We start from the raw sequence: 20641 nt of genomic DNA, 5'->3' as shown, positions 1-20641 counted from the left end.
CACAAATGCCATACTGGGATCGACAATTTGATATAAAATGTAAGTTTGTGAGCGGTTGCCTCCTTCTTGAGTAAGGCTGTAGAACCATTAAAACCCCTCCCTTAATGAAATTCTGGACACGTGTCTGCATTTTATTACACCCAGTGTTTCAATTGCAGGGGAATTCAAGACTGCACATAAGATCCAGTGATCTGAAATTATCTCGACTTTAAAAGTGGTTTTAAAAATATTAAAAACACTTGACGATCAATCATCCTCCCTGTACTATGATTTTTGGGAAAGCAACAACTGCAAAATAGTGAAATAAACATGCTTGAATCAAGGAAGAGGCATTTGCCTCTTGCTCTCCTCCCTCTGGTTACTCACATACTCGCAAATCAAGGAAATCTATACTTAAATTAAATTTAAATAAATGGAGCTAACATTGATTTAATTAGAACATAAACAACTTTGCTCTCACAAAACTTTTTGTCATAAAATAACACAACACGAGCTTGAAATAAAGAAAAAAGCATTTTGCTCTCCATCCAAAGCAAAATGAATTGTAAAATGAAATGTTACGTCAAAAATTCAAAATTGTTTACATTCAAATCGAGCGCCGAAATAGTACCGATAAAGTTACAGTTATGTCTAGAAAGAAATCAATAAGAAGGAATTTAATTTGTACGTAAAAGGGAAACTTGACGAATTCACTCAAAAATTTCCTTTTCATCTATCAATAGAACAAATTCTCATATTTGTTATTTTCTGGAAGCATCTTTGTTTTGTATTTAAAGTTCAGATATTTACTGAAGTTAAATGAAATAAATTAGCATACGAAACAATTTCGTCATCGTTTGGCAAAATATTCAAAATAAAAAGTTATTTTGTTCGAAGTTCGAAGCAGGTTCGAAGTTTTTTCGACAGCTTTCTAGTAGTAAGTATTCTTTACATAATATTAATCAACAATATCAAAATTGGGAACAAACAGATTTTGATGTTAACAATTGTTCTATAAGAATATTAATTTCGCTATATAAATAAAAAATAAATAAACCAGTTGGTAAATTTTGTTGTGTAAGTCATGTTTATTGTTTCTTTCCCCCTTTGTAGTATAAAAGCCAAATTAATTTCAGAAGTTTTCTAAGATTTTCATATAAATATAAATGCTCTTCTGCACCCACAAGAAGAAATAATTGTAGCAATCTGATCCCAGACATTTCCTATTACGAAAATTCTGCTGTGTAAATAATTAGGGGAGAGGGGGGCACCTTTGATCACTGTAAATATTATCTTTAAAAAAAATGTTATGTTTTTAATGTATATGGCAGCACATTATTATTGTTTCACTGCAGCAAAGTAAGCCAAGTTTGGTCATTTTGCATGCATACTATTGTCTGAGCAAGGAATGTTATTTTCTCTCTGAAATCTAAACTTTTCAAAATAAAGTTGCAAGGTTTTTGTTAAAAAACCTGTAATTTCTATAATTCTAAAATGATTTTACAATATTTAAAGATAAGTTTTAGCTTTAACTTTTAGGATTTGTTTTGTTATTATTCTTGAGCCTACTTGAGTAAATTGTTCTAATTCCTAATTCCATATAATGGGGTACCTTTGAACAGAAAAGTTGGGGCACCTTTGAACAAATAAAACTTAGAAGAAAAGAGGTATAAATGCACCTAAATAATTGCTATTTTATTTTGGATTTAAAAGAAAATTATGAAAATGAAGACATACAAATTACTGAATAGTCTGTTTATATTAAAGTTCTACTGATATATAAACACTACTTTTAATTACTACTCTTGTTTTTTATTTTGCACATTGCCATTATTCCTATTAGAGAAAAATGTCTTTTATAAAAACAAATCCAATTTTGAAGATATTATTTTGGATACAGATGAAGAGGAAAAAGCTCTTGTTCTAGAAGATTTACATATCAACGATTTCATTATACTTCAATTCCAACCTAATTGAACTGTTCATCATTACATTGGTCAAATTGAAAAGCAATTGCAAGACGAAACTGAATTTAATGTTAGATTTCTTCACAAAAAGGAAAGCAATAAATTTTACTTTCCCGAAGCATCTAACACCAGCACAGTAGATTTCCAAGATATAGTAAAAAAACTGCCACAACCACAGATTTCTGGAGGGACCTTACGTGCTGTTACAACATTTTGCTTTGATGTCATTTTTGGTTCATATAAAATTAATTAAATGCTTATAAATTTTTAATTTCAGTTAAGCAAAATGCTCTAATTTTATTCTTATTATTTTGTAATTCTTAAAGGTATGTGATTTTCGATAAAATCACTCTATTATTACAATTTGATTTTGTTTGTTCAAAGGTGCCCCTACATGGGGCACGTTTGAACAGAAATACTTTAAAAATTTTAAAGCTTTGTATCATATTTAATTTATCAGTAAAAATTTTGATATTGATTTATATGATAAAGAAATGCATTCTTTTTTATCATAAAATATTTAAGCATTAATAATTATAATCTGAGTAAGAAATATGTTGATTTTTCAAAAAGTTGTCAGGGGTCTGTCCAGGATTTTTCGCAGGGTCCGTTTTTTGTGAAAAATGAAATAATTTTGTGAAAAATGAATTAATTTTGTAAAAAAATCAAAAAATTTCGCAAAAAAAAAAAAATTTGTTATAAAACAAAATTTTAGAATTGAGAGATGGCACAAACTGCATCAATTAAACTTAAAGTTGAGTGTTTTCCTCTTCTACGTCGAGAAAATCATTCCGGATTTTTTTCTGATATTTGGCGGTGGGGGGGGGGGGGGGGGGGGCATCGCTCTTTCAAGTATCAATATTTATCTACCATTCTACATTATGTTAAATTATACTAGATATATTTCTATACAGTACTTAAAATAATTGTAACAAAACTATAAATAAATAAAATAAAATTCAGAATAGGGTTCAGCATTCAACTTTTTGACCCAAGACACTCTTAAAAAGCACAGAATTTCATTCAAAACTTATAAATTCCGTGATTTTAACAAAAATAAAAAGATATTTCAATTGTTTACCTCTTAAAAGAGCGTAATAATCATTAAAAATTCGAAAAATCGGATTCCCATAGCGGATGCAAAGAGATCGCAATTCTCAAAGTGAAGGCATCAGAAGTATAAAAACGGCTTGTAAAAGAAATATTTTTGATAAAATTATTCTTAAATTGCATTTTAGAGTCCTATGACAAACATATCATTAATATCTGTGGACACAGTTGACCCAAAAAATAAAATAAAATAAACCATCTATTCAGCATTTTGATTTTTGACTCATAACAGAAAATGGAATTTTGCTTTAAAAACTTGAAATGAGAGTTCTAACCGAAATAAAGAGACTTTTCATTTATTTGAATCCTAATTAAGCGAAGTTAGCTTGAAAAAAGAACAAAATATGATTCTCATATCGGATGTTAAAAGATTGCATTTTTCAAAATGTAGACATCTAAAGAAAAAAAAAACGGTAATTAAAAGAGTTTATTTAAAGTTAATCAACCTTGTTAGCATCGAAAAATCAAAACCCATATAATTTTCTGCCAAAATAACAATTAAACATTGCACTGCACCGTAAAAACGCATATATTGACAAGCTGGCAAAATGAAGAGGAGAAAAGTGCTAACCAATGCTTTTTCAGAAAAGTTTACAAAAACACCGCTGCTAATTAGCTGTGATAAAACAAACAACCATTATATTTATTTGGCAGTAGCAATTATTTATCTCTTGCAGGAACGTCCCAAGAGTGCCGATTTCTTTTTTTTTTTTCAAAATTAGCCGATTTTGTATAAGCTGATCCCTCTAATTTGACTTAAGAAAAAGGTTCCAAAAATTATCGGTTTATACACAGAAATATGCGTTATTTTGCTTTCAGATTTGCTCTTTCAATAAACAATTTGACAGATCCGATCTTGTTTATCAGAATTTTGTGAAGGGTCCGTTTTGTTTGATCGGGATTTTGTGAAAGGTCCGTTTTGTTTGATCGGGATTTTGTGAAAGGTCCGTTTTGGTTGATCGGATTTTTGTGAAGGGTCCGTTAACGGACCCAAATATCCTCTGGCCAGACCCCTGGTTGTTCAAAGGTGCCCCCCTCTCCCCTACTACTTCAATTTGCTATTTATTATATGCATTGCTTGATATGTGTAATTGTTTTCACTTTTTTTCTCTGGTAGAAAAACAATGGTAACATCTAAAAGTCTAAATTACCCGTTAATGAACGGATAATGGGGAATAAGGTTCCCCATTTTCCCCTGGTGTTTAAGAAAATTCTCTTTATGGGAAAAAAGAGTAACTTCTACAGTGTCACATCTACAATTTTTCCAAGCAGGGGCAAATATTGAAACTATTGCACTTGCCCATCTGTTTTAAATTTTTTTTAATCTAAAGCAGCGCAGAAACTTCCTGGATCCGGCTCTGTACTATATTACAAGTTTAGGTAAAGAATGAGTGGCATATGTGATGTTATCGTATTGCTGTTTGTGTTGGATTTCATTTGTTTAATTGTAGTTTTGGCACCATATATTTGTTTCAGAAGAAAATTTTTAAAGTTAAAATCCTTTTTCCAAAACCAAGCAATATTTCCAAGAATTATTTTCAATAAAATATAAAATGCAACTTTTTTTTTCCTATCTCCACTACAAGGTCAAACAGGCCAAAGCCTTCTCTAAAAGCTAGTTCCAACGAATCCAATCAAACGCTAGTCTGCCTGTGATTACTTTTTAACCTTGAGATATGAATCTACAAAGTCTAATACCACCTTATGCAAGGCCCTGTTCCTTTCCTGAAACCGTTGGTGCTTTGATTAGATAAATTGTATTCACTTACAGAAGTTCCAGAGAGTCTCGGAGCTCTGCAGAACCCAGGGCGAAGATCCCTAGTTTAATGTATTCTTACATTTGTGCTTATTAAAGTTATTGTGGTTCATGTAAAAGTCTAAATTTACACTCCAGTGTTTCTTAGCTAGATCCGTGGTGCCCAACTTTTTTTCACACATTTGCCAAATTGCATATTAAAATCATTCTCTCGAGCCAGAACACATAAAAAAATTCAAAATATTTCATTATTTTCTAAATAACATGGGAAAATATGAAAAAGGAAGGAAAATTACAGACCACATAGCTGCCAAGTGCTCCATTTTTCCCGGAGTTTCTCCGATTTTTTATTGCGTGCTCCAAAAATCCGATTTATTCCAAAAAAAACTCGGTTTTTTTACTTTACTAGTACACTTTTCGATTTCTGAGGAAAAAGAAGAAATTTCCCTACCCTCGAAGGCAGGAATTGTGCACAAACACAACAAAAGAGAAGACAATTTGATGCTTTGGAAGCATTAGTATTAGGATAAACACTGAGGGGGAGCGCTTCAATCGGAGGACGTCGTTTTTTCATAGAGCATTTCAGCTACGTGTAAAACGTAGCCCCCATGTTTGGTCATTCACAAGGTGGAAGTAGACGATGCTTAAGTGCCATCGTTTTCATAGACAAAGCAGAATTGGGTTTTTTTTTTAACTTAAAACTAATGAAAATAAGCAACATGTGCTGCGAAAAAAATTTTTTTTTGGGTATTTTAAATAGTTTTATTGAGAAATGAAAACAATTATACTATTTTTAAAATTTCATCTTACCTTATTGCTTTGGACACAAATGTGCTAAAAATTCTCAATTAAATTGTAGTTTCATGATGATTTTTTGTTTTTAAATTATTTTCATGCAACAAATTCAAAATTTTATATCTGAATTTTTGACTTAGTCGCCATATTTGGTCATTTGCGAGATTTAAGTACACAAGACTCGTTAGTGGCCAAGCTTTCAAACTCGGAACTAGATGTTTATTGCAATTCAAAAAATTTTCTCTTAAAATTCAAAATTTTTTCTTCAGAATAATATTTTATCCTCATTGCTTTAGACACTATTATGCAAAAAACTGACTATTTTGTCTAAATTTTAGTTTTTAAAGATTATTAATTATTTATAATTACTTTTTTAATGCGAAAAATTCAAAAATCTATCATCTTAAATATTTTGCGTTGTTGCCATGTTTGGTCATTTGTAACATGGAAGTAGACTAGACTATTAATAGCCTAAGTTTCCGAAAACAGAATTGGTTGTTTGTCTCAATGCAAACTATTAAAAATAACAAAAGGCAAAAAGTTATGGTTTTTTTTATTATTTTCTTGAAGGGTAAATTTTATCCTTATTTGATCCTCTCTCATTGCCTTGGAGGCTTTGCTATAAACTAAAACTATTTCATCGAAAATGAAGGTTCCTGCTGACTTCTCATTTATTTGTTTTTTTTTTAGATAATTCAGAAAACTATTTTAACCTAAATTTTCCATGTGCAAAAAAAAGTATTGAATAACTCTCTTTTAGAATGTGCAAAGAGAGAGAGTCCTATTCATCTTTTTTTCTTATGAAAGTTCAGGGGTCTGGCCAGAGGATATTTGGGTCTGTTAACGGACCCTTCACAAAAATCCGATCAACCAAAACGGACCCTTCACAAAAATCCGATCAACCAAAAGGGACCCTTCACAAAAATCCGATCAACCAAAAGGGACCCTTCACAAAAATCCGATCAACCAAAAGGGACCCTTCACAAAAATCCGATCAACCTAAACGGACCTTTCACAAAATCCCGATCAAACAAAACAGACCCTTCACAAAATTCTGATAAACAAGATCCGATCTTTCACAAATTGTTTATTGAAAGAGCAAATCTGAAAGTAAAATAACGCATATTTCTGTGTATAAACCGCTAATTTTTTGAACCTTTTTTTAAGTCAAATTAGAGGGATCAGATTATACTAAATCGGCTAATTTTGAAAAAAAAAAAAAAGTAGCACTCTTGCGATGCTCCTTCAAGTGATAAATAATTGCTACTGCCAAATAAATATAATGGTTGTTTGTTTTATCACAGCAAATTTTCAGTGGTCTTGTTGTAAGCTTTTCTGAAAAGCCATTGGTAAGTACTTTTCTCCCCCTCTCGTGATTTAATAAACAATAATAATATATATCTGGGAAATGAACTTAGAACTGCAAAGGGATAGTAAGGGTGGGGGAAAAAATATGATCGCTTCAGATAGGGTTACCAACTTCAAAATTATCACCACTTAGCGTCTGGCGTTGAACCTTTATAATGACTTGATTAGAAAATATTCTCATCATTTTACCAGCTTGTCAATATTTGCGTTTTTACGGTGGGTGCGGTCTGATGTTTAATTGTTAGTTTGGGAGAAAATTATATGGATTTTGATTTTTCGATGCTAACAAGGATGATTAACTTTAAATAAACTCTTTTAATTACCGTTTCTTTTTTCTTTAGATGTCTACATTTTGAAAAATGCAATCTTTTAACATCCGATATGAGAATCATATTTTGTTCTTTTTTCAAGCTAACTTCGCTTTATTAGGATGCAAATAAATGAAAAGTCTTTTTATTTCTGTTAGAACTCTCATTTCAAGTTTTTAAAGTAAAAATCCATTTTCTGTTATTAAGTTAAAAATTAAAATGCTGAATAGATGGTTTATTTTATTTATTTGTTTAGGTATTTATTTATTTATTTATTTATTTATTTTTTTTTTTTTTTTTGCTTCTACTGTGTCTTACAGATATTAATGAAATGTTTATCATAGGACTCTAAAATGCAATTTTAAAATAATTTTATCAAAAATATTTCTTTCACAAGCCGTTTTTATACTTTTGATGCCTTCACTTTGAGAATTGTGATTTCTTTGCATCCGCTACGGGAATCCTATTTTTAGAATTTTTGATGATTGTTACGCTTTGTTAAAGAGGTAAACAATTAAAATATCTTTCTATTTTTGTTAAAATCACGGCATTTATAAGTTTTAAACGAAATTCTGTGCTTTTTAAGAGTGTCTTGGGTCAAAAAGTTAAATGCTGAACCCTATTCTGAATTTTATTTTATTAATTTATTTTTTTGTTACAATTATTTTAAATACTGTACCGAAATATTTCTAGTATAATTTAAGATAATGTAGAATGGTACATAAATATTGACACTTGAGAGAGCAATGTCCCCCCCCCCCCCCCCCCCCCCCGCCAAATATCAGACCACTCCAGAATGATTTTCTTGACATATAAGAGGAAAACACTCAACTTTAATTGATGCAGTTTGTGCCATCTCTACATTCTAAAATTTCATTTTAACCAAAAAAAAATTTTTTTATTTTGCGAAATTATTTGATTTTTTACAGAATTAATTCATTTTTCACAAAATTATTTGATTTTTCACAAAAAACGGACCCTGTGAAAAATCCTGGACAGACCCCTGAAGTTGTAAAAACTGCCCCCCCCCCCCCCAGTTTGTATTTCAAAACTTTGGCGACAGTGGTGGCCACTAAGTTTTTGGAGTCTAGTGGCCTCGGGCTACTTAGAAAATTTCCGAGTCTTGACCTTTACCATGAAGTTGTTTTACTTCCAAGTATAAGAAGTAATTGTGTTTTAATCTTCAATATGTTCTTATGCAATGCATGTAGGATATGTATAAAAGACTATTTTTGAATAGGAGCATGAAATTTCGTGCTCCTATTTTAACTGTCATTGTTCCTATTTTTACCCTTAAGTGCTCCTATTTTTTTATCTTGAGGTTGGCAGCTATGAGACCAATAAATGTTGTTATCATTACTTGAAGCCATGGGCGCCCATATGCAAAATTTTAAGTGGGTACATCCTCTAAACTCGGACATTTTCTCCATGGTTTAACAGGATATTTTCTAGGGTTTCCAATCCCGCACCAAATTTGGTCTTGCAGGATTTTCTTTATTCTTCTCAAAGTTAAATTTTAGTATCAAATAGAAAAGGTTGTGCTTTTTATAGAAAGGCGTCTTTTGTTACTTGAGATAGTAGTTTTCTTGAACTCCCTGAACCATTTGTATGGTACTGCAAAGTCTCTACAAATAGTAGGGACCAATTAGCAACTATCGTTTGGTACCCTAAAGTGTGCCCTTTGATTCGTATGAGATGGGAAGAGATTATTGTTCAATAAATAACACGCTTGATGAAAAAGCGTGTTTTAGATCCACTGCAGTTGCTTTTACAGAGTTTAAATAATTGTGGACATTTAGCATAAACTTCATGACCTTCGAAAATAGATTTTTCTTTTCTTATGGGAGAAATGCTTGGCTTTTGCTCAAGAACTGCAAATTGTGAACAAAAACTTCGTTTTTGTACGCAATTTTTGTTTGCAATTGCAGCAATACGCAATTTGACTTGTGTATTGCTGTATCCAATTTAACTTGCATTGAGAATACCCAAACCCAACCTTATTGCTGCATAAAAGGTAGTTTGTATCAGTGCATTTGATTCATTACAGCAGGAAGAGAAACCTGATTGGTTTCACAAAGTCACAGACTCAGTAAAAGGTTTTGGATAAAATCGTTAATTTTAACTCTCACTTAAAAGAGATGTACAAAATCTTGAGCCGCTTAACCAACTGTGAGTCAGCTTGTGTTTCATCCATGTTTCTGTTGCCTCTTTTAGAGTCGTGCCGAGTATTGCAGATTAGTCAGCTGATTCATCCAACATAATTTTCAAGGTACCACCCACATTTACAATATCACTTCACGTTGACAAAGACGTCAGCAGGCAGTTCCTGCAGGTTAAAGAGCATACATAATAATAGGTTTTTTATTGGATCTTCTTTGGAAAAAAACATATTGTGCACTTTCTTCTTCAGATAAAAATATTGGTCACTTTTAGCAAGTTAAAGCTTTTGAGTGTTTTCCTTAATCTTACTTAAGCATTCCAACATTGTATTCAGACTGCTCCAGCGGGTTTTTGATTTGCACTTTCTCAATTTTTGCTAAAACTCGATTTTTTTTGGGTTTAAAATTTTTGGGATTGTTTTCAAAAATGTTTATTATTTTTAAGCAATGGATGAATTGCTGACGTATCAGAACAAAAACTTTGAATGAGAATACCTATTCATTTTCATAAAAATATACTTTATTTTTATTGTGTTCTTAAATGGTAAATCCATCGTTCATCATACGAGACACAAAGTTTTTCTTGCAGAAATAGCAAGAAGCACATTCAAAATTAATGCTTTTGAAAAGATTTGTTTTATGAGTGGCAAAAGTTGGAAAACATTTGCATCTCTCAATCCCGCAGAACACCATGATGGATCGGGATTTTGGGATTGGAAACCCTAATATTTAATTTCAATACAGATTAGAGTTAATAAAATTTGACATTTTTAATAACATATTCATAATTGACTGACAAAGAATTTTTTTTAATTTTTGCGAAGAAAAAGTACTAAAAGCAAGAAAGTTATAATTTCTAAGGTGGGGGAGGGGAGGACCTTGAGCTCTCACTTGTCCCCCTGTATATGCACCCATGCTTGAAGCTTATTTTTTTAAATGCATGCTTTTCAGAAACCAATTTGAATATTTCCATTCAAGTTTAACATTGTCAGTAATCATGCTTTTCAATTTGTAGTATTGAACAAAACAACCAGCCGCACGAAATTGCAAAAAAGAGGGCAGGGCACAGGGTTCTCCTAAAAATGTCTGCGGAAACACTACTTTCGTAAAGATTCTTTAGAGAAGCTTATTTATTATTTATTTTTATTTTTTTTGAAATAATTTTTTGTGTTTTAGGTAAAGAAATTCGAGTATGTCTGAATCTTCTGGCTCAAGTTTAAAACAGTTAACAGCTGAAAATATAACTTGTGGTGGCAAATCATCATCTGATGATGGCATGGTAGAAAATGATGAAAGTGATTCTGCTGAAAATGAAGAAGAAATCAGACCAGAAGTAAAAATATAAATTTATTTGTTTTAAATAATAATTAAATCTTTTAAAAGTTATTCCATTGCTCTTCCAGTTATCACTAATCTTGTTAACAAGCATATTATAGTAATTTTAGATTAAAATCCATGTAACCCTGATTTAAGAATTGGTAAATGACACACATTGGTAAAAGTACACTTTGAAAGCTCATTAACTTTCAATTCAAACAGGATTAATACAGTAAAAATATAACCACTTGGCAATATATACCTGTCACAAACTAGGCAATTCTCCAGACAGATTTGCTGCAAAATACCGGCAACATTGTCAAAGACGCTAGTTTTAGCTGGGTCATTCCATATGAAATGAGCAAAATTCGCAAAAAAGTGGTGGCTGCATGGTAACAGATTTTTATGAAATTTGGTATACAGGTTCCTTTTATGCCTATATAAAAATATCTAAAATATTTTTGCTTAAAATTTTTTATTTGAATAGTTACATGTGATTGAAAATTGGTTAAAGTGAACAGCATTCTCATAAATGCTAAATGTTGCATTTTTGAAGGCTTGTATCTTATTAACTATTTAATGAAAACATAAAAGTTATATGTTGTTGCAATCTATGGAGTAGGGTTATTAATATGATGTCAGTAAAATTTTCAAAGTTATTATAGTTAACTTTTAACCGAGTTTCAAAAACTGAAAGTATTTCAATTTTCTCATAATTAAGCATTTTATTTTTTAATCTCAATCTTTAAGAAATGCATTAGCTTTGATGAAATTAATACCCAAAAATGTGCTAAGTATTATAAAAGAAATACCTTTTTTTTTTGAAGTTGTATCTTACTCCTTTGTCTTCAAAATCAGTTTTGAACTTAGTGACATTTTGTAAAATGATGATTTTCCCCTTCACATAGACACAAAAATTCAAATGAGGGAAAATTCAGACAACTTTAAAATTTTACAAGAATATAGAGCTGTGTTTCTACTATTTTCTTGAAGAAACTCGAATTTGGTTTTTGATTTCCAAACGTAAAATAAAATTCAGAAAAATAGCATTTTCTTCGTGTTTTATGGGTCAATCCATACAGGTTCGACGGATGGGTGAGCTCGACCATTTTTAATTTTTTTGAAATTCATATCCTTTAAAGCTGGATATGAAAGATGTTTAAAACCACTTTTATTTTTTTCTCTCAACTGAACCTTTGGTTTTTTAGAGGTCATCAAAAGTTATTTATCATAGTCAAAAATGAGAATTTTAGACCTTTGCATTTTGGCCAAAATCTATTTGAATTACATTTATGACAGTTAATTTAACGCTTTGATGTTAAAAAGTGCATAAATTGATAGTCTTACATGCTGAGTTACGTAGCTGTAAGTTAATAATTAAAATAACGGCAACAGGTTAAAGTTCAAGATCAAATTTAAAAATTTTACTCATTTCAAAGGGGGATAACTCGCATAGGGGATGAAAACACAAAATGAAATATGGCAAAAACTAATCACTGGAACCATGCTAAAAAGAATATGTAACTGTTGCTGTGTGTTTGTGTGTACCCTTTATAGATTACAGCCCCTCAAAAATCGGAAAAATAACAAAAATGACATTTTTAGACCCCTGTGAACCAAAAGGGGATGGAATTAAAAATAAAATTTCTTGGCCAATTGAATATTCCATTCAAGTACTATACATGTTATACATATTGTTTTTTGTATTTGGTTTGTAAAAAAGATACAGTTCTTTGAAATTGAACAATTTTGCTAGTCAACTCACACACTAAAACGGAAATACAAAGTGAAAACTTCATTGCACCTTCTTAAATTACGTATATTGTGCCCTATATAATACATTATACTGAAAAAACATATTGTAATTTTCAAAATAATTATTTTAATTTTATAACTTTGAAATATTTGAACATGAATGAGTAGTTTATACTGTATGGAACCTGTATGGATTGACCGTTATGTGAAATTACAAGAATTCGTTTAGACTCAATGATGCAAAAGCAAATATATCTAACATTTATTTCGATTTTTAAAAAATGTACATTTTGGCAAGTACTTCTTAAACATGCTTTTGAGAAAATGAAACACGAAAGAAATGGTTAGTTTTGCTAAACATATAATAAAAAGGAGTAACTAATGAAATTTTGCCTAAGTTCAAGTTACTCTAGTAACAAAAATATGCTGATTCCAATGATTAAAATATAGTAGCATCTAAAAGATACTTCAATATGTTACATAAAAAAACTTGAGTAAATTTAGAGCATTCCCTCATATTCAAAAAAACATCTGAAATAGAGGAAAAAATGAAATTTTCAATTTTTTAAAGTATGATTTTGTCATCAAGAAATTCATAAACAATTACTAAGTTAGAGCAGATAGTTAGTTATAGATAGTTTTTCAATCTGAATCATTTTTACTGTTATTTTTTTATTAAAAGAGCTAGAAGAGTGATTTTAAATCTGAAGTAAATTGGCAAAATTTCAATATTTGTCGCAATATCTCAGATTCAAAAAAGGATCAGAATAAATTTTACTTTGCTCTTTCCCAATAGAGATTTGTTTATAGCAGCGTTTCTTAAATTGTTCCGCGGAACCCCAGGGTTCCACGAAGCTCTCGCTGGGGTTCCATGAAACTTGATTGTTTTCATTCCACATCTTTCAAATTTGTGACTTAAACAATCAATAAAAACGCTTTTTCAAAATTAAAAATAAATTTACTTTTACTTTTGTATACTAATCTAAGCTTTATTACCCATCAGGGTTAGCCACAATAGGAATGATTTTATTTGGCCCCTGAAATTGTGCCTTTAAGATTCAACTTCGAAAATTTTCCAAGATCAGTCATAAAGCACCTCTTTCTCACTTATAAACACTTCAATTTCAAAAAAATCCGGAAGAAGCTACTGACCCCCTAATATCACCAAAGATAGTTTAAAGGTGACTTTAATGTTGAAAAATTTATGGGAGGGACACCCCAAATTCCCTTTCCTGCATCTTTACCAAATATTGCCTAAAATTACGATTTTTGATGTAAATTTCGTTAAGTGCACAAACATTTGTCGGTGCGACACCTCGTGTAATTGTTTAAACAAATGTTTGAAAACCTTTCAATAGTCTTTTTCAGACCAGAATAAAATGACTTGTGACATTAATCACAAGTATCATTTGGTGAAAACAGTTTTGAGTAAACTAGAAACGAAGTAATCAATAGTACTAGGAGTGTGTGCTGTGGAATATGGCTTGTTCTTCTGAGTTAGAATCAGAAGAAACCTCGCTAATAAAAACTGATGCTGGAAATGTAAAAAGCAGTGGAAGAAAAAGGGAAAAGGGTCCAACACCGAAAAAAAGGGAAAATTTCAAAAACATAACTCATATTTCTCCAATTTCCTCCAAGTCACCTCCACTGATCAATTTTGCTGTATATAAATAAGTATCTACCTCAGGAAAAATATTAAAATAGTCTGAAATTAAACTATGCGGTAATAAATCTACGAGCATTTGTTCTGATTGCCAAAAAAAAAAAAAAAACTGTTAATGGCTAATATACAGGTGCGTGATAACCAGGGGGTCTGTCCAGGATTTTTCACAGGGTCCGTTTTTTGTGAAAAATCAAATAATTTTGTGAAAAATGAATTAATTTTGTGAAAAAATCAAATGAATTCGCAAAAAAAAATAATAAATAAATCAGAATAGGGTTCAGCATTTAACTTTTTGACCCAAGACACTCTTAAAAAGCACAGAATTTCGTTTAAAACTTATAAATTCCGTGATTTTAACAAAAACAAAAAGATATTTTAATTATATACCTCTTAACAAAGCGTAATAATCATCAAAAATTCGAAACATCGAATTCCCATAGCGGATGCAAAGAGATCGCAATTCTCAAAGTGAAGGCACCAAAAGTATAAAAACGGCTTGTAAAAGAAATATTTTTGATAAAATCAGTTTTAAAATTGCATTTTAGAGTCCTATGATAAACATTTCATTAATATTTGTGGACACAGTTGACGCAAAAATAATCGGATGTTAAATGATTGCATTTTTCAAAATGTAGACATCTAAAGGAAAAAAACCAGTAATTAAAAGAGTTTATTTAAAGTTAATCATCCTTGTTAGCATCGAAAAATCAAAACCCATATAATTTTCTCCCAAAATAACAATTAAACATCGCACCCGCACCATATAAACGCAAATATTGACAAGCTGGTAAAATGATGAGAATATTTTCTAATCAAGTCATTATAAAGGTTCAAGGCCAGACGCTAAGTGGTGATAATTTTTAAGTTGGTAACCCTATATGAATCGATCATATTTTTTCCCCACCCATATCCTTTCTTTCCCCTATCCCTTTGCAGTTCTAAGTTCATTTCGCAGATATATATCATTATTGTTTATTAATCATGAGCGGGGAGAAAAGTGCTTACCAATGCCTTTTCAGAAAAGTTGACAACAACACCGCTGCTAATTAGATGTGATAAAACAAACAACCATTATATTTATTAGGCAGTAGCAATTATTCATCCCTTGTAGGAGCATCGCAAGAGTGCCAATTTTTTCCCCCCAAAATTAGCCGATTTTGTATAAGCTGATCCCTCTAATTTGACTTAAAAAAAAGTTCCGAAAATTGTCGGTTTATACACAGAAATATGCGATATTTTGCCTTCACATTTGCTCTTTCAATAAACAATTTGTGAAAGATCCGATCTTGTTTATCAGAATTTTGTGAAGGGTCCGTTTTGTTTGATCAGGATTTTGTGAAAGGTCCGTTTTGGTTGATCGGATTTTTGTGAAGGGTCCGTTAACGGACCCAAATATCCTCTGGCCAGACCCCTGGTAACATAAGTATTTTGAAATACTGTAAAAGATAGTAATGAACGGTATCTTGTGATATTTAGATATTTTTTAAACCAAACACATGCATGTTGATTATAGTACTTGTTAGTACTATAATCAACATGCTATAATTAGTACTATAGTCAACTATATTACGGAGATTACCTCGAACATATAAACACACAAAAATTTGCCCTCTCTCTTTAGTATGGATAGTACAAAAAAATAATATTTTCAGTTATTATCTTTCACTTCGCATGGAACAGAATTTATGCAACACTCATCAATGTTTACCCTTATCGAATTGCAAATACATCAGCTGAGGTAAGTCCAAGTACATGAAGTAATATTTCATGTTACTTATCATTTGAAATTCATTTATTGATAAGATTATTCATAGATATTTTATAACATATTTATAATAGTTTCAGACTCAAATTTAATGTTCTAGATGGGTAGTTAGTTTTTTACACTTAATATCTGAGGACGATAACAAACCATACAATCTATGAAGATCTTTCAAGTGCGCGAGAAAAAATAGTTAATAAAACAACTGCTCAGTGGGCATTTGATAAATCAAGTTGTAATAAATACACGCATTCTGACACCAAGCATCTTAAAAACATTTTCTTTTTACATATTTTTTCAACAAAACAGTTCAAACACTTGATAGTTTATTGAAATAATTTAACTTTTCTATTTAAAAAGTTTGAACAGAACAATGTCTGTCGGGTCCTCTAGTATTTTATAATACACTTACAATAGTTTTGGACTCAAATTTAATGTTTTCAATGTGTACTGTAAGTCAAAGTAGTAAATACCTTTACTGATAGACCATATTAACTTATTCTGATGTTTGTATTACTTAAATTCTCATTCATACTTAAATTCTCATGTTGTGGCTTCTTTTACGCGTGTTGGCTTTCACTTTAGGAAAAACGCAGTTTAATAAACTTTTTTTTTGAAAGGAGTTTCATATTTTTGACTGAAAATAAAGAATTGTGTTTTTAACAAGTGCCTGTGAATGGCCCATCGAGATTTTTTTACCAGATGTTTTATCACACTAAAAGGTATCTGTGCACAAAATTTGGTTAAAATTAGAGACGTACCGAGTACTCGGTAACTACTCGGTACTCGGCCAAATTCTGATCAGATACTCGGCCAATACCGAGTAGTTGCTAAAAAATAAGTACTGTCCAAGACAGATACTAAAATTTATAGAAAAAAGAGCAAGCATTATATTCTGCAATCATTTACAATTAAAATTTATAAGTTAAACTTAAATTTTGAGAAAAATGAAGTTTGTAATGCTTCAATGGAATAAATCCTTATTTTAATGTCCCCAAAGTTAATAAAACTTATTTATTAAAAATTATGCAAAAAAGGTAAGTATAGAAAATATGGAATTTTTATATCAAAAATGGATTTTTGCTACAAACAAAAATTAGTTATAAAAAATATAAAAATACCTTTGCTTAAAAAATAAAAGAAGATAAAACAACGTTAAAACCACAGTGCAGGAACACTGCAGACACATGTTTTGGCGTTACAAGGAATTTCTTTTTCAGTGCACAAAATGGGAGCTCGTGGATTTAAAGGCATCTGACAAAAGTTGGATTTTTTTGTCGTATGTCTTTACATTCTGTAGCTCACATGTTATGCACTGGAAAAGACGTTCCTTGTAATGGGGGGTCAGAAACATGTGTCTGCAGTGTTCCTGCACATTGTTTTATCTGCTTTTAAAAATTATTTATGTTTGGCGAACTAGAACTATAATTGATTGGTATACAGTGAAACCCCTCCTAACGGACACATCTCAAAGGCGGACACCCCTGTTATGTGGATAATTTTTAATTCCTCAGTTCCAATGTAAATAACATTATTAACCCCTTGAGGACCAGCGCTCGGAAAACGAAGCGCAGCTACGGGACCGAACGTTCTGAAATGGAACGCTGCCATCGGCCCGAGCATTTACAGCAGTTAAGCCTAACTGAACAAAAATATTCATATAAAATCAGCATCTCAAAATAATGGCTTGAAATTTTAATTTTGCTTAAATAATGTACTACTGATTACTAATTATTAATATAAAGACTATTACATTATTAGAAAGAAGTGAAATAAGTAGAATACTAAAACTTTAACCATGTGCACAAAATTAAATGATATGTGCACAAAAACAGAGTTAGAGTTTGATATCGTGAGTGTGGAATCAAAGAAAAAGAAATGTAGCAAAAAAACATGTTCCTTATGTAATTTTGATTAAAACAACTTAGGTCAACGAATTTAAACTAGTTATATTTCCCACGCGACAAGTCTCAAAACTGCTTCATAATTCACTCGAAAACATTCCCTTTCACTCACTTCGCTAACTATTTTTATTGCAGTTTTCCATTCTCTAAATGAAAAAGAATAAATACAGAAGAACAATATCAGAAAGGATTCAAAAATAATCATAAACTTCAGGCCTCTTGAAATCATTCATGTACTCTCATTGAACGGGGAATCCCAAAAGTCTGGAACACATACGCAAAAATATTTTAACCTTCCTTCCCTCCCCCATAATTTATTCAGCTAGATGTATATCTCTTTCAATTACTCGTAAAAAAAAAAGAAAAAAAGATATAAACAAGAGCAATTGAGACCTCACAAATCATATGCGCAGAGCAGTGATTCACTGTTGTTTACATAAAAAAAAATCTATCCCATTGAGAGGCCCAAATAAGAAACTAAAGCGTGTACATGAAGGTCAAATACCATGTGACTCGAATATGATCAAAGTTATAGCCATTTAGCGCCATCTATTATCGTTTAAATATTCCATTCAATCGTTCCATTTCGAGAAAGCATATACGCAACGCTGGGACGTCAGCGTCGATCGGAGCGCGTAGCGGATAAGTGACGATGGGCTGATAGGAAAGGAATCGTTGCGTAGCGTCCGCGTGACGCTGGGTGCGAACGGGTTAAACCTATGTCCTGAGCACACCTCTCTATTGCGGACAAAAAAAAAAATTGTCCTGTTAGTGTCCGCATTAGAGAGATTTCACTGTAATTTGTTTTAATTCCAACTTGATTAATCATGCCTTTTAATTACTTATTTTTAATTTTAAAAATAATTTTTTTGTAAAATTTTTGACACAAACAAAATTGTTTATATGATGCATAATTAAATTTCAGCAGGAATTTAGTTTTAAAAACTATTATATGGACAAGGAGGTCTATACTACTATTCCAATAAGTTCAAAATTCATCACATGTGTGTCGGTGGTTCTTCTTAAAACATAATTGGTACTTGGTAACTCGGCCGAGTAGTGAAAGGCCGAGTACTCGGTACTCGGCCGAGTAGTGAAAGACTCGGTACTCGGCTACTCGGCCAAAGTGCTACTCGGTACGTCTCTAGTTAAAATTGAAGGGTAAGCTTTGAGTAAGTTTCTGTCAAAGTTACTCTGTTTGCGAGTCAAAAAATTAAAAGTAAACCCTCACAGAAAGAAAATTAAATGAGTTATACAGTTTAAAACCAGTTTAAATTCAAGTATACATCATATTGAACAAAATAAAAGAAAAAAGTTTAAATCTCTGTGATAATTTGTTAATGAGTTATAGACATTTATGCACGTCTTTGTGTCAATCAAAATGGCGGCAAAAAAATCATCTTGGCATATATTTAAAGCCGCCTAATCAGCATCAAAAAATCTATTAAGTACACCAAATTTGAACAAAATTGGAGATGGTGGGTGGCATGGCCTGGATGATTTGACATGGATTGACCCTAATTGTTATTTTACTTTGTTAAATTTGAATGATTTAATCCGTAAGGTTATGTTTTTTTCCCCGTTTATCTTAATCTCTTTGTTGTAGAATAAACTTATTATATTAGTGTTATGAAGTTAACTTTTATTTCTTTATTTTATTTAGATAATATTAAGTATTATATGGCATGAAAATAAACTTGGAGCAGCATTTTATGATGTTGATTCTTGTAATTTATGTTTGATCCCTGATCATATTGAAACAGAGCCAGCTTTTACTGTACTTAAATTAAGTAAGATGTTTTAATGTACAATTGTATGTGTGACAAGTTTATTATTTTTTGTGCTTTAGTTGAAGTCAAATAATGATAAAATGGGTTCAGATTAATAAAATGAACTTATTCATTTTGTGTAAAAACCTACTTCTTGTTTTCTAATAATCATTATTATTTAGTACTAAGGCAAGCAGAACCTGCATATATTGTAACAAGCAGTAGTACAGATGAAAAACTTCTGAACTTTTTGAAGGAGAATTGTGAGTACTTTTGCCGTCATTGCCTTTTAATTACTTTTGGGGATTTTTTTAAATGCTAATCAGGCGTTATTTAAATTTCAATGCTATGGTTTACTAATAAATACTTTTGTTTGCTTCAAACTTGTAACGAAAACTGTTTGTTTTCTTCCATTCATGTATATTAATATTAGAGACGTACCAAGTACTCGGTAACTACTCGGTACTCGGCCCAATTTTGATCAGATACTCTTCCCATACCGAGTAGTTGCAAAAAATTGAATATTGTCCAAGACAGATATTAAAATTTATAAAAACGCGCAAGCATATGTAATTTTCTGCAATCATTTACAAGTCGAATTTAAATTTTGAGAATAATGAAGTTAGTAGTAATGCTTCAATGGAATTAATCTTTATTTTAATGTCCCCAAAGTTAATAAAACTTACTTATTAAAAATTGTGCAAAAAAGTAAGTGTAGAAAATATGGAATTTTTATAGTAAAAATGGATTTTTGCTACAAACAAAAATTAATTATAAGAAATATAAAAATACCTTTGCTTAAAAAGTAAATGAAAATAAAACAATGTTAAAAGCCCAGTGCAGACACGTGTTTTGGCATTACAAGGAATTTCTTTTTCAATGCACAAAATGTGAGCTCGTAGATTTAAAGGCATCCGACAAAAGTCGGATTCTTCTATCGAATGTCTTTACATTCTTTAGCTCACATTTTATGCGCTGAAAAAGACGTTCCTTGTAACACAGAAACACGTGTCTGCAGTGTTCCTGCGC

General features: G+C 31.1%; 2 protein-coding genes across 3 annotated transcripts in view; one reads left to right on the top strand and one right to left on the bottom strand.

Moving 5' to 3' along the window:
- The window catches only part of LOC129225695 (uncharacterized), a gene marked incomplete at its 5' end in the record, with an annotated part of 48710 nt that extends 43528 nt beyond the window's left edge, over window positions 1-5182 (bottom strand). The window contains one exon of the mRNA XM_054860172.1: window positions 5113-5182. Within this exon, the coding sequence (XP_054716147.1) occupies window positions 5113-5182 (70 nt within the window). The remainder of the gene's footprint in view (window positions 1-5112) is intronic.
- Window positions 5183-10628: 5446 nt separating this feature from the next.
- LOC129225690 (mutS protein homolog 5-like) overlaps window positions 10629-20641 on the top strand; it is a 90626-nt gene continuing 80613 nt past the window's right edge. For both annotated transcript variants that reach the window (XM_054860167.1, XM_054860165.1), the window contains exons 1-2: window positions 10629-10775; window positions 19795-19875. The gene's annotated coding sequence lies outside the window, so the exon portion shown is untranslated. The remainder of the gene's footprint in view (window positions 10776-19794; window positions 19876-20641) is intronic.

This window comes from Uloborus diversus, chromosome 7 (assembly GCF_026930045.1).
Source record: "Uloborus diversus isolate 005 chromosome 7, Udiv.v.3.1, whole genome shotgun sequence".
Classification (NCBI taxonomy): Eukaryota; Metazoa; Arthropoda; class Arachnida; order Araneae; family Uloboridae; genus Uloborus; species Uloborus diversus.
The sequence above is the reverse complement of the archived record's forward strand: the minus strand, read 5'-3'. Positions and strand labels throughout refer to the sequence as shown.